Genomic DNA, 14,997 nt, shown 5'->3' on the forward strand with positions numbered 1-14,997 from the left:
CTAAATACACTTTTTCATTTTTAGTTCTAATGCTCTATTTCTACCCGCTGCACACACGTTGTCCGCATTGGAGCTGGTTACCTCTTATTGTAATGCTTATGTGCAGCACACCGGCTTATTTGGCATTGGCAGAAGAAGGAAAGCCAGGTTTTCTGCTTGGAACTCATGCATGTGTTTAATCATTTCCAAATGCTTGTTCTCGAGGCTTCGAGGGGGCACTGGAATCTGTCTCTTTTCAATAATATGCAGAGCTTGCTCTTTTAATATCCTACCATGTCATCATGGTTAGGTTTGGCTGAAGTAAATGTTGGTTTTTGCCTCCCCCACGGCCCCCCACCGTTCTTCATCAGAAAAGTATGTTTCTACACTAATTAATTATTCCAAACGCAGAGATGAAAACCAGAGATTGCTGATTTTCTTTTTCTGCCGAACCTTATATTAAATGACATTTTGTAATGTATAGAATACAATTACCATCTTTTTCATTGTAAACACTTTGCAATCTTCTTTCGATGTTTTTTTTCAACAGAACTTTAGCTCGCTGGAGACCTTGTGGTATCAATACTTTAAGAAAGAAGAGAAATATTAAGCTTTGAGACATCCCTGTTCAGTCATTGAGTTTCCTGCTTTTTTGGAAGTTATCGGTTCATTGACTGGGTTGTCCACAATCCCCCTCTCTCCCCCACCCCCAAAGCGGGTGGTGTTTGTTTTCAAGATTATCAGGGGCAAAAGTGGTCCTACAACAATCATGGCTAGCTGGTTGTCTGTCATCTGTCTCCAGGATGTAGACCTTGCAGTTGAACCCCACTGGGATCCATTAGGTCCATCAGGAATCTAACCAATGTGCTCATGAAACTGCCTGGACCATTGCAGCCCTGGAACAACCGAACCCTAAGACCGTTTCTGATTGTTACTAAAACAAAGCTGACATCTGCATCAAATCTGCTTTCTTCTCTAGAACAGAAATTATCCCTTGGGCAGCCTGGAATTGTCTTTATGCAATAGAGCCACCACTAGAAAAACTCCTAGAGATGAGTAGAGGCAATAAAGGTGCACGATTAAGCCTAGTTTTTCTGCCCCAATTCAAAGTAAAGAATTCACATTTCGCCTGAAATCTATCCATAGGATTTATTTGGACATGAATGTGGGAAACCCATTCCTGTCAAAATCTTTCCACTTTTTTGTAAGGAAAGCACAGCTGCGTTTTATGCCATTGTTTCTTTCCACCCTAAACAAAGGCTGTCATTCAAGGGCATCTGCCCTCTTCATAATTGTTTGGTGTCTAGAGAGCAAATAATCTGTGGTGCATGCTTGTAGACCTCTACTAACAGTCTCAGCTTCTGCAATTTGCCAACCAAGTATTTGTGTGTGACTCAAGGGGCCTCTGATAACTGCTCTAGTTACTCTGGCTTCCTAAAGCAGGTAGGTGGGTCTGGCTTAAGGTACTGAAAGGATCTGTGCCTGACTCCAGGCACACGTAGTAACAATCTAAGGTATTGCAGCCTGCATCAGGAAACGGGTGGTTGCAGCTTTTCAGAACATTGAAGACATCTGAATACCACATTTGAGTATGGTCTTTTTGTGCATTTCCTGCTTGTTTCAATGTCGAGTCTCTGTCAAGTATAAAATGGTAAAATAATTGGATTCAGTGTGCAGTATGAACAAGCATTGCCAAAGCTTATAGGTCTGACTTGCATTTTCAGCTGCAAGCTAGTCCCACTGGCTTACAAAAGTGAGACCCATTGGCATTCCCAGGGCTTGTTCCACATGTCACTTTCCCCTCTGACAGCCCAGCACTCTTCGTTTGCTCTCAATTGGCAGGAGAAACACGCCTGAAAGCTCTTCCAACAAACTAGTTCAGTTGAATGAATGAATGAAATGATCTTTATTCGGATTATAATAAATCCATAAAAGTACATACAGAATGAAACATTAAAAATGCATTAAAAACATATAAAAAGATTAAAAACAGCCCAATTGGCCATAAGCAGCATGTTGTATAAAGTGCATGATACAGTAGTATAAAACATTACACAGTTAGAAGATGCATCATGGATTTCTGTTTAGCCGATGCCAATAGTCATTGATTCCGTACGTATAATTAATCATCTGACCTAGTTCTATTGTAGAATAAAAATACATTATACGTACATAGACCAATTATGCATGTTCCATACTTGCCCTCGATTTCACACAGGCTTTTATGAAACAGCTTATATTGTATATAACATCATCAGTTGGTAACATTTGCAAAAATTTAAATGCCAATTTATGGTCTCTCAAATTGTATTTTCGAAATATCGGCATTAAATAGTGATGGATATACAGTCTGTAGTGGCCACAGAAAATAGAGTAATGCAATAAACTTTGTTTCCCTCCGGCAGAACAAGGACAATCAAGTTCTTCTAAATTCTTGTTATAGCCAAGTGGAAAACTCAATAGATTTACAATACTACCATCTCGGAACCTAAATAGAAGGCTCCGGTTCCATCTTGCTATTGGTTTCGACAAATATCTACAGGGGTTATAAGGTTTATTTATCTTATCATTTCCTGTCTCAGTTAGTGGAAGATATTTGATAATAGCAGGTTTCATTAACACAATTCTCATACGTTCGTCTTTATATATTTCAAATAGTGCCCGTTTAACAATATTCTTGTGAGCAGGGACAATGGTATTTGGAGAGCTAAACAAAGAGCCGTGTCCCACGCTCAGCAGGCTGGTCTTGACTGCATTAAGCCAGGGTATGAGATGGGATTGTTCATGTAATAGACAATCTGTGATTATGCTTTGGGTCAAGGAAGCCGCTGGATTTGTCCATAATTTTATCCAAAAAAGCGTAGGCCTTGACCTAATGAAATCTGCTATATATGGCAACATAAGTTCTTGGTGACAAATGAAAGTTGGTGCGCATGAGGTGCCACCCAGCACCTTCCTGCAGAATCTATTTTCCTCCAGCTGCAAAGGCAGACTATTGCAGTAGCCCCACACTTCTGCTCCATATGTCCCAGATGGCTGACATTGGGTACGGTAGATGTTTAACAGGGGCGTAATCACATCAGCCATTCTTGGTTGACGAAGGGACAAGATTGAGTTAATGGATTTACCAATCTTGTTTCTAGCGTGGGCAGTGTGGTGCTGCCATGAGCCAGTATTGGAGAACAATAACCCTAAATAAGGGAAAGTGCTGGTGCATTTTAATTCATTATCACCACTTTTAATTGAAAGAATATTATATCTTTTTGGTCCACAGTTCATGATAAATGATTTTTTAAAATTGGTGTTTAAACCTAAATCTGACATAAAAACAACAAACCCTGTAATTAATGAACGCAAAGCATTAGGAGTACGCCCCATTAATACTGCGTCATCCGCATAAAGTAAAGTAGTAATGAGGGAACCATTAATAGTTGGAACGTCCTTGGAATTCTTACACAGGGCAGGGCTCAAACCATTAATATACAAAATGAAAAGCAAGGGGGCGAGTACGCAGCCCTGTCGGACGCCTCTTCTGATAGAAATATCATCAGATAGGTCACCTTCATTATTAATGCGTACTCTTGCCTTAAGGTCCCTATGTAGATATGAAAGAAAGTATACTAGTGCATCATCTAAACCATAATCAAGCAATTGTGACCATAACTTAGAACGATTGACAAAATCAAAAGCTGAACTCAAATCCATAAAACCTAAATAAAGTGGGGATTTCTTAACAATAATATATTTGGCCATGATCAGATTTAAGTTGAGACACTGCTCAACCGTGCCCACATGGCTTCTGAACCCCAGTTGGCTGCAATGAAGCACGTTATTATCATCAGCCCATTCCCTTATCCTCTTAAATAGTACCCTACCGAGGACTTTTAGTGTATTGTCAATCAGTGAAATCGGACGGTAGCAGGCCGGATCAGACCTATCACCTTTCTTAAATATCGGTACGATGACACTGTTTGACCAAGATTCAGGGATGAGGCTGTCGGACAAATTGTTGAATAGATTGCATAATAAAGGGCCCCAAAAATTGACTTCCGATTTAATCTGGTCAATAGATAGACCGTCAGGACCAGGGGCTTTATTACTGGCGCTCTCCAAGATTGCATCTTCCACCTCAGATATTGAGAAGTTCAGTTGTTTAACCTTTTTTAATGAGAATACAGAATCTGTGATAGGGGCTGCTGCAGTATAGATTTTGGAGAAATGCTCCACCCAGACCTCACCGTTTATATTACAGTTGATTGGTTGGATGTTTGAACCAAAGGACCTGAGTGATTTAACTTCTCTCCAAAACCCCGCAGTATCTTTTAGCGAGGCTGTCCTTGTGAGTGACTCCCAATGGTTAACCACTAAGGCCTCGGATCTTGTCCGCAGGGCAAGTTTATATTTAGTTCTTAATTCTCTAACTAGGTTAAAATCCCTAGGTTTAAGTTGTAAACCTGCCCTCAATTCCCTGTTAGCCTTTGAGCATGCGGAGTCAAACCAACGGGGGCTATGATCTGTATTAGGCCTAAAAGGTTTGGAAGATTCCCTTTTAATAGCCCCGCATAAATTACTGAAGGCAGCAGTTAATGCTTCGCCATTACTATCAAGTGACAAGCATGTCTCTATTATCAGAGGATGCTTTTTGATTACCTTAGCCAGGATAGCTTTGTTATCCACCCCTTTCCATATTAGTTTTAGCCTATCGGTAGACAGTACCAGATTCTTTGGCCCATTCTCAGTTCTCAAAGCAGCCTTTATGGGTTGAGGATTGTCTAAATATATTCTAAGTGGGTAATGGTCACTATATGCAGAACAGATGACCTCAGCTTTTTGGATAACATCACACAGGGAAGAACAAAGAAATATATAATCTATCGTGGAAGCACAGCCTTGGCCTATGTAAGTAGGTGCAGATGTGTTTTCAGCATTAGTTCCAGCAATTTCCATAGAATTCACTAGGTTACGGGATGCTAATAAATTCTTAAGCTCTTCACCATTACGACATGGAACACTAGTGCGAAACATATGAGCATTAAAATCACCACCAATACAGATGCCGTCAAAAGGCCCATACTTCCTCCCCTCCACGATGTCATCGATAAAATTAAATAAAGCCAAAAAGTTTCCATTTGGATGGTTAACAAAATCATTATTATAAAAATTAATTATACATAAAATCATCCTGTTAATGTATTTCACAGCCATAAAACATTTGCCTGGTGTAGGGATCTGTTTGGTTTGTACCCCGGGTTTTATCTTAGCCCAGATTGATAGCCCCCCACTGGGGCGTCCCATAGATGAAGCGGAGGCCTTTAAGTTATAACAGCAAAAGCCCTCCACTGTGGGGTTGGCTAAACACCAAGTCTCTTGAAGCAACAAGATGTCACAGTTATTGTTGACCCACTCCAACCATTCTTTAATTTTCAATTTGGAGTTAAGACCCGCTATATTCCAACTTACAAGAGAGAGGACAGAATCCACATGATTATTAACCATAGTTTGGCCCCTTCCAGGAGTCCCTGCCAAGGAACGCAAGGTTTCCTGATTTCCAGTCGTCAGAATTGGTGATGGAACAGCAGGGTCAGCTTCCTTTGTTGGAGAGGGTCAATCTAACATATCCAAACCTGACAAAGGTGCAAATCTATTGTATGTATTAAAAGGGGGGAGTACTGGCTGGAATTGCATAGCAGGTGGCTGAAAATACCTAGATGGCGGATGGAATTGCAAAAAAGGTGGTTGAAAATGCTTAGGGGGTTGTCTATAGAAATAACCTAAAGGTAGCATAGTGGCAACCGTAGAAATGGCCGAACAATTGCCATTTATGTTGAGCAAATGCCTTACGATGCCTGGATTTTTAAAGTTAAGAACTATGCAATCTCCGTCCTTATCTTTAGGTAGTGGTCCGATCCAGGGCACCCTGCGGACCGATATGATTTCTCTTGATATGTCATATCCAACCCCTTTGTGTTTGGTCAGCCAATCTATGCACTTATTTCGTAGTTGTACCCATGTTTCCCCCTGATCCTCCCTCAGCACTGGTACTCCTGCCAGGACCAGGACAAACGGACATGCTGCGGTGGCAGGTGTAAGGGTCGAATGCGCCCTTCATGTTTACGAGGTTTATCAAAACCAGCATAATCAGTACCTTTATTGTTATCCACAGCTGAAGTTACAGCTGTGATAGGTTGAGTAAAGCCGTCACCCTTACTAATAGTATTTTTATCATTAGTTCCCAAGGGGGTGGCTTTCCTAGGTGCAGGTGTAGGGATAGTTTTAATAACTTCACTAGTTTTAGCACACTTAGCCCCTGTATTAGCAGATCGGGGTTGGGTAATAGATGGTATGTTAGAAGATGGTAGTGTTGTTCCCAGGTTATTCATGCCCTCATCCAATATAATACGGGTGTCCTGTGTTTTTAGTGACAAAGTGCTGCTTAAGGAATCAAGATCTTTTAGTAAACGATCAGCTCTGATTTGATCCAGGATAATAGACCCCTTCCTTTTGGCTACGTCATTTTTTACCAGATTGTCTAATCTGTCCAGTCTTTTAAAAACGTTATTAAACTGGTTGATCATAAGTTTTTCCAAACGGTTAAAAATTGTGTCCACTATAGTATCTATAAGGTTCCCATTTTGTTTAGATAGATTGAAATTATCACCCATTAATGTTGTTTGGGTCCATATAGTATTACCATTGTCACTGGGCTGAATGATAGGTGAAGGGGAAATGCTATCTGTATCAACTGGGTCTTTGCCTTCCATAGGAACAAATACCGCCCCCATAGATTTTTGTTTGTTCCACAGGTTTTGGGGGGTGGGCTGACTTTTATTCAATAAAGGTTGTTTCCTTTTATTGGTGCTTTGTTTGATAGTGCCTCTTTTTCTTTTTTCCCCTCCCAATTTATTATTACCAGAGTCTGTAATATCCAAAGTAATAACATCACCCTGGGGAACAGTTGTGTGGATTTGGCTAGTTTCTACTTGTGTCGGTACCAACGATGTTGATAAGGGTATCGACTGTAGGCTAACAGCAGCAGTTGTTGAAGGTGCCGAATCTGTAGCTATGTAGATAACAGTATTTTCGTCTTCCACAACAATAGGCACATTAACAGACGGTTGTAAAGACTTAACTACAGTAACCTCAGGGATGATGTGTGTATTCCCGTTTACACAGTTAGTAGCGCTCGGTATGTTGTTAGTGGCAAAAGAACCCATGGAGAACCTCCTCTCAGTCTCTACTATTTCATTAAAAGCAGTATCAATCAAAGTTTCAAAAGATGTAAGTAGAGAGACGGAGGTATCAGCCCCCTGGGATAATATGTCAATTTGAGTAGTGGTATCAGTAAAATCACCCATGTTAATACGTACTTTCAAGCAGATCTTAGGGGGGTGGCCCGCCCGACCACAGTCGACCACGGACGGCCACAGACGGCCCGCCCTCTGCCCGGGCTCCGCCCGGCGACGTCCGCGCGCGTCCGCGACGCGGAGGGCGAGGCTCCGCTTTGTAGCGCCTCCGGGCGCGGGAACAGCGGTGGCAGGAAGTCCGCGCTAAGCCCACTGGGAGCTGTAGTCTCTAGCCGCTCCTGGGTGTTGATGGCGGCGAGACTCACAGCGTAGGCAACCCAGGGACCCAGGGACTGAGGCAGAGTGCTGGCGTGACCACAGGTAAGCGAGAGCGCTGCTCAAAACCCCCGCTCCACCGAGGGCGAGGCTCCGCTTTGTAGCGCCTCCGGGCGCGGGAACAGCGGTGGCAGGAAGTCCGCGCTAAGCCCACTGGGAGCTGTAGTCTCTAGCCGCTCCTGGGTGTTGATGGCGGCGAGACTCACAGCGTAGGCAACCCAGGGACCCAGGGACTGAGGCAGAGTGCTGGCGTGACCACAGGTAAGCGAGAGCGCTGCTCAAAACCCCCGCTCCACCGAGGGCGAGGCTCCGCTTTGTAGCGCCTCCGGGCGCGGGAACAGCGGTGGCAGGAAGTCCGCGCTAAGCCCACTGGGAGCTGTAGTCTCTAGCCGCTCCTGGGTGTTGATGGCGGCGAGACTCACAGCGTAGGCAACCCAGGGACCCAGGGACTGAGGCAGAGTGCTGGCGTGACCACAGGTAAGCGAGAGCGCTGCTCAAAACCCCCCTAGTTCAGTTATTTTTAACAGCATCAAAAGAACACAATCCGACGTATGTCTTTTTGGGTTTGTCAGTGTAATTTCCTCTTTTAATTTACAAAATATGGCACACCACTTTTATCCATTTTCTCCTTGTCAAAGTACTTCCCTTATTACAATTTATATTTTCATTTTTATGATTACACTTTTTGCCTACTCCTATTGATCTGTAAAGTGCTGTCTACTTGGAAGTCCGTATTCAATGTACCGGATTACAGGTAATTATAGTTTCTTATTTTATGCTTCTAATCTTACCCTTTTCTGTGTGGTTTTGAAATTAAATGCAGTGCAGTACAAAGATGTTCTTTTCACTACCTAGCTCAATGTAATTGAACTTTCTCCTATTCTACATGAGTTTATACAGTGGTGTACCTCTGCTTTTTAAGTGAGTGATCTTTATATTGTCCATTGTGTCTTCTTTTGTTAGTGTGGTACCTCTGCTGAAACAGTCAATTGGAATACTGATGCAGCGGACGCCTCCCTCACTGGACCATGCTCTGCCTCAGTGTTACCAAAGGGTTAGTGCTCTCTCTGGAAATGTAATTCCCTGGTTTGTGAATTTGTTTTGTTATATGCTTATTTCAGTGGCGTCCACATCGCCTGGCCTGTAAGCTTTGTCCATTAAGCTTATGATGGAAATCAAATGATAAGTTCCCATAGCTACTTTCCGGGCAGTTTATAATAATTCTAACATACACCCCACAACAAAACTTTTAATCCACAAAAATGTTTTTTAAAATAGATCAGAATACCTGCAGGACTTCTCAAGATCATTTATTAAAACTCTGATGCAACATCTCCAAAGGCCTAGCGTGCCAATTTATGGAGGATGTAAAGTGTGGTTATTGCTTAGTACATAAATGAATATGCTATATTTTTTCCTATTTTAGGTACAACAGTTACAAGGAGTTTACAGTCTACATGATCCTCACTTTTGGACGCTATGTACAGATGTTTACATTGGAACTTTAAAGCTTCTTGTAGCTCCCGATGCAGATGCCAGGTGGATTTTAAGCCAGACTCACAATATTTTTACTCAGGTACGTTTCCATTCATGCCTATGAGTAGTTCGCTATGTGATTATGAACTGATTCGTTGCAGAATTTGTTATTTGATATATCCAGGCCCCTTGATTATTATCTGTACCTTTATGAAACCGATCACAATTGATATAGAAGATTCTTGATACAGGTGTTTAAAGGGAAGCAATTACAACCTCTTCCTCTAGGTTGTCCCATTGCCGAAAAGAACCCGCCTCGCAGAATATTAGGCCATTAGGATAGAGCCACTAAAACCAGTAAGATAACACGATTCATAATGTCTCCTCTTCTAGAAAGTGATCAAATTTACATCTTTAAGTCAACTGAAGGTGAATAGTCCTAATCTTTCGCTGGAAGACATTGGGGATTATTCAACAATACCTTAGAGGCACTTCTATTCACCTGCCAATCATATATGGTTTCAGCAATATTAGACTTACCCAAAGTTATTCCTATGTCTGAAGGAGGTTCCTCGATCTTGTTGAAAAATACAGTGGGATACCGGACAAAAAGTGAGAACTATGGGATGCAAGTTGAAATGACTCTCGCCCGGTTACGAGCATATGTGTGTACTTATGATATTGCAATTGAGTGCACCCCTTTTCTGAATTGATTTAGGTGTAGATTGTTCTGTATTACCCACCAGAGAAAAATCCTGAAAGTAAAAAAATAAAATAAAAAAAATAACGTTTACAGTCACACCTTCACTGACAAAATCCATACTTTTGTGTGGCATCAGCATTTATCTTCAGTGCAGACAAAAGGCGTCTGCTTAATCAGGAGGATGTCCTCCAGTGTTGCATTTATATCATTAGTTAGGGAGCTATTAATAGAAGCTACATTTTAGATTAAATATTTACCAATGCTATATCTTCCTTTTATAAGTTAATCCTTTTATCAGGCACCCTTGTGCAGAACTTTAAGCAAATCACATTAGGCTTGGGATGTAATCTTTGGAATTGCTATGTTCCTAGCATGTGAAAAGATCACACACAACTTATGTTGTTACAAGCTTTATACTTCAGCTCCCCTATGATTTACAGGAAGAAATTTCAGCCTCAGAGACCTTACTCTGTTAATCCTTCTACCTCCCAACCCCAAGCAAGGTACAGTGAACATGAATTGTTAGTGCAGTTCAAATAAGCAGGATCCTACAAAAAGATTGTACTTTTTCTGCATAATTACTATAATGTGTACATGTACTGTACAAGCGTTTCAGGACTTCCACAGCCACAGAACACTTATATGTTGCACACATAGGAACGTGCAAGAGAATTTTTGGAGATACTAGAAATGGAAAGAGGGCACCTGGAGGCTTTCCTGTGAAAGGCGACTTGTTCTGGGGCAGGTTTGCTTCATGCTGCAACGTCACCTTGGAGTGTTTCTCATGCCAGGCACATATATGAAAGGCATGAAGTCTAGGGTAGGGCCAGTCACAAGTCTGCTCCATCCAACCTCACCTCTCGCGATTGATGTCCCCTCCCCAAACTCAATAGTCGTAATTAACTACATGTTACACTGTGGACATCCTATATATTACATGCTTAGATACTTTTGCTCCACAAAGTGCAGTGTCTTAAAAAGCTATATTTCACAGGAAGAGGATGTCATTTCACAGATGCTTCAGAAATAATGATTTTGCCCCAGGGGAGGCCTAGATGCAGCCTGAATTCCGTCGCTTCAACTTATTAGCTTTCATGCATGAACGTCACAGACCACTCTGTAAAGCTTCACCATTGCCTAGACCTGCCAACTTTAAGAACAATGTCACAGTGTGAGGAGGGGCAGGGCCTTGAAAGGGGCGGGATCTCGTGCTACGGGGGCACTTTTTGAACCCCACACTGCCCCCAAGCTCCCAACTCCCAAAAAAAGAAAAACACGTTTGCTGAGGCTGATGCCGATGTCCTGGGGTGTATTCACACCCCTTAATGGATATTTACAATTAAAAGCCTCTCGAAATAGAGCTGGAAACCCCCTATTTACAGTGGGTTTCAGCTCGTTTTCCCTGCCACAGTGTGATATCGGCTCCTTACCAGTAGCCCATGTGATGGGAACCGATATCGTACAATTTGAGAATTGCCTTTCAATAGAAACCTCAATGTTTACGTTTTTATTCATACCACTGGGACCCTTTCAATAAAATTAAACTTTTGGGTATACCTTGAGGTATTTTTAATATATCACTTTCCTGGATCCCTGCATATCCTGTTTTGCTTTATCTAAGAACTCCCATTTCCATCTATGGTTGAGTCCGCCCTGGTAGTATTATCTTACCTGGGTGTGGATAGGCGCCAATAATGAAGCATGTCACGATAAGTGAGTGAGGCGTCTACCCCAAAATCTTTGGATACCCCCTTAGAAGTGAAATAAACAGGCAGAGAAGAGAGTACACCTGACACCCTGTTATGAAGAGAGACCTGTATATATTTCCAGAGAACCCTTGTTGAATCATTTGCCTGGGTGATTGTAATGTTCGATAGTGAGCGAGTGCAACTGTTTTCACTATCTATCACTCTCCATTAGTGATTACAACCGATATTGTGTGTCACACTGTGGCACCATGTGAGTTGGCAGGTATGATTGCCCATTGTTTAATTAGTGTTATCTTCATGAAAGCTAAGCTAAGCCTGGCTACTTTAATTACAGTCAGGGACCATTGCTAGCTTAATATTGCAGGAGCAACTTCAAAAATATCTTGAGTTTAACCATTCCCTATTTTACAATTAGCAGTCATGAAAAACTACCATTCTTATTGCATCCAGGCCCTTCTTGCTGGCAGCAGCTCAAAAAATGTCTCACTTCCAAAGAATGGATATTCTGTTTAATACATAAAACAAAACCTGCTTTCTCTAAATGCTGTAATCTTAACTTCATAATTAAATAATTTAGTTTTCATTTTGCTACAAACCGTATAATCCATTATTTAACTTCTCGTTTTCAGTTAAAGAAAGAAAGAATTCCCTGTTTAAAAAAAATATTGGTTTATAATTGCACCAAACTAAGCACGTGACACAAAATGGGTAATATTTACAAACCATAACCCTTTATGGCAATATAGGACTTGTTTGTAAGCTCTCATAATAAAATATCACTTTTCTGTCTGAGTGTAAATGAACGTTTGAAAGAAACATGCTCAACCTTTTCTTCTACAGTCTGTCTAGGCCACTTTCATTTATGTTGAGGGATTCGAGTAAACCAAGCATAGTTTAATATTTAACTGTGAAGTCAGACTTTACCTTTTAGAAATCAAGCACCACGCATCATCCATTTAATCTAAACTGGAGCCTAAAAATATAAATACATTGTTTCATCACAGTCTAATTAAGGTAACAGCTTTCTTTGCATGAATATTTCTAAATTACACATGTTTATAGTACAGTTAAACTCATTACAACAAGTAAGTAAAAAAGACAAACTATTTAAACTATGGATTTAAAAATCTTATTCGTCCACTTAGTAACTTTGGGTGTATGCAGAGTAGGTGAAAAGGCGTCTCATCCCTGTCCCCGCAGAGATGACTATATATGAATTTAAACTGTTTTTCAATCTTCCATAGTAGCCTGAGCTCGGCTATTGGTATAAGGATCAAGGGGAACCTCAAATACATTTATCCAATGATTATTTTTTACAGGATTATTTAGGTACCATGTTGTCCAAAGATTATCAAATGACTAAAGTATATGGTGAGTTTTCAATGTTATATATCTTGATATATTTAAAAGGTAAGAAAAGTCTGTGGCATTTCTCTAGTCAATTTAAAGCCAGCGTTTGAGAAAGAGTTGTTCTAAATAGTCTCTGCCTCCAACCGGTCAATGACCACGGTGAAGTGCATCACCCAGGTGGCGTGGGTATCGCTGTGATCTCTCTTCTATGTCCAGCCAGAGAACCATCAGTAGCATATTTAAGGCAAAATCAATAGTCATTATTTTAGGAGTCAAACATAAAAGCCATACCCATTAGTCCGAAGTCTGAGTTGTATCCTGGAACACACATTTAGTAGAATTAAGACACACTGAAGAGACCTAGCACCAAACCAGTGTGCCAAGGTGTCTGCAAAACACATCATACTGTAATACAAAGAAAGGACATACTTGGTCTTAAGTTTATGCCTGATGTTAGCATCTACTCAATGGCTTGGGATCCTAAATGTGATTGCAAAACATCAATACATTTCATTGGCAGCTCGGAGAACTTTGACAGTACTCTCCCACTTTAAAAAAACAGCTGAAAACGTGGCTATTTAAAATCTAAGTCGCTTTGGATGTGCACTTGTTAATTGTCAGCGCCAGGACACTCTCGAAGGAGTAGTGGTGTGCTATACAAATACGGGTCATTCATTCATTCATTCATTCATTGTGAATCCCATTGAAGAGAATGATACTGCATGCCTGAGAGGCATTTCTAATTTACAAAGTACTTTTAGTATATTGCTTCCTCTTCATTTGTGGTAGCAAAACCTCTGATTTTGCAAATAGCAGGCTTTGCCAATGTAAATGAGTTTTTGTACATCAGACTCTTCGGGCCAGATGTATGAAAACATGTTAGTGGTATTAAAACCTGTGATTTGTTAAACTGTGCTAAATATAATTAATCTATGCACTAAACCAATTTTAGGAGTCTGTAAAACGTTGAGTTTATTGATGGTTTACAACTCGCTATTTGGAGGGTGCATTGTCCTTTCCAAATAGCCATTTGGTGTCCTATGTATGAATTGTTTGTATACGGAATTCCAGACTGAAAGCCATTGATAAGTTACAGACTCCCAAGTAGGGGTAGTAACTTATTTGCAAAAGGAAAGGGGTAGCCATTTAACTCCAACCCATTAGCGAATTTAGCTACAAATTTCAGAGGGGTACGAAGTGGTCCACTTTTTTTCACAAACAGCCTTATTTCCTTTAAGATTGTTTTTAAATGCAATCACAGGGATGCCCGTTGCAGGCTACCATCCTTGTGATTGTGGCCAATCGCAGCGAGTCATAAATTGTGACCTGCCTGTTGAACACTTATTACAGAGGATGGTCTGCACTCACTAGGATTCCTTATTTTGAGTACAAGATCAGTTTCTGGTCTCGCAATGTAGAAAATTGTGACCAATGTTTGCAACCAGAAAGTACCTACATTGGCCTTTGTCTCTTAAATTGTGGTAGGCACAACATTTGGCTGATCCCAGTAGGTTTTGGTCACACTATTTGGTCATTCTTCACCGCCAGTACTGATTAGACATAGTCCGTGGTCATGTGGTTTTGCAATTCGTGTTATCAGTAATCCACTGCAGTCATTTTAGTTAAACATGTATTGCTGCCTATAACTTTCTCCCTCCTTAACAATCTAAATACAGTTTTCCAAAATGAAACTCAGTGGACGTTTTGTTTTCGGAAGGTTTGAAGCAGGCTAGTTATAGTTATTAGTTAGTTGTGAGCATCATTTTTTTAATGACTGCACGCAGTTACAGCATATATCAGTATCATCTGATGCTGGAGAATATCTCTATTATTCAATGAGATCCCTACACCTCATAGACGCAACTCCAACCAACATAAAAAAGGCCCAACCCCACCACACTTCCTGTTCTTTTCTGTCTGTAGACACTGTAGGGTGAGTGCAGCGCGCTCACTCCAGCCAGGCTTGGTTTGTTTTGTCTTACCAGTTCTTATGGTTTGGCAGCATATCGCACAACTCGTTGGAGGTGAGCGGCTGGGGATTTCTACACGTCATTGGGCAGGCAAGGTGTGCGTGCTCCAGCCGGGTCAGCAGCTTCTTCATCGCCGTGCGATGAGCCTGAGGGCGGCTTGATAGCATTGGTCCTGGTGGTAACTGGCAATT

At 41.2% G+C, this 14,997-nt stretch overlaps 1 protein-coding gene across 2 annotated transcripts in view; it reads left to right on the forward strand.

Moving 5' to 3' along the window:
• The window catches only part of SLC30A7 (solute carrier family 30 member 7), a 228,986-nt gene that overhangs the window by 200,503 nt on the left and 13,486 nt on the right, over positions 1-14,997 (forward strand). For both annotated transcript variants that reach the window (XR_013594931.1, XM_078644589.1), the window contains exons 9-10: positions 8,562-8,652; positions 9,025-9,174. Coding sequence is in view for 1 of the 2 variants with exons in the window: in XM_078644589.1 (XP_078500715.1) it covers positions 8,562-8,652; positions 9,025-9,174 (241 nt within the window). In the remaining variant the exon portion in view is untranslated. The remainder of the gene's footprint in view (positions 1-8,561; positions 8,653-9,024; positions 9,175-14,997) is intronic.

Source organism: Lissotriton helveticus, chromosome 1_1, assembly GCF_964261635.1.
Source record: "Lissotriton helveticus chromosome 1_1, aLisHel1.1, whole genome shotgun sequence".
In the NCBI taxonomy this organism is placed as follows: Eukaryota; Metazoa; Chordata; class Amphibia; order Caudata; family Salamandridae; genus Lissotriton; species Lissotriton helveticus.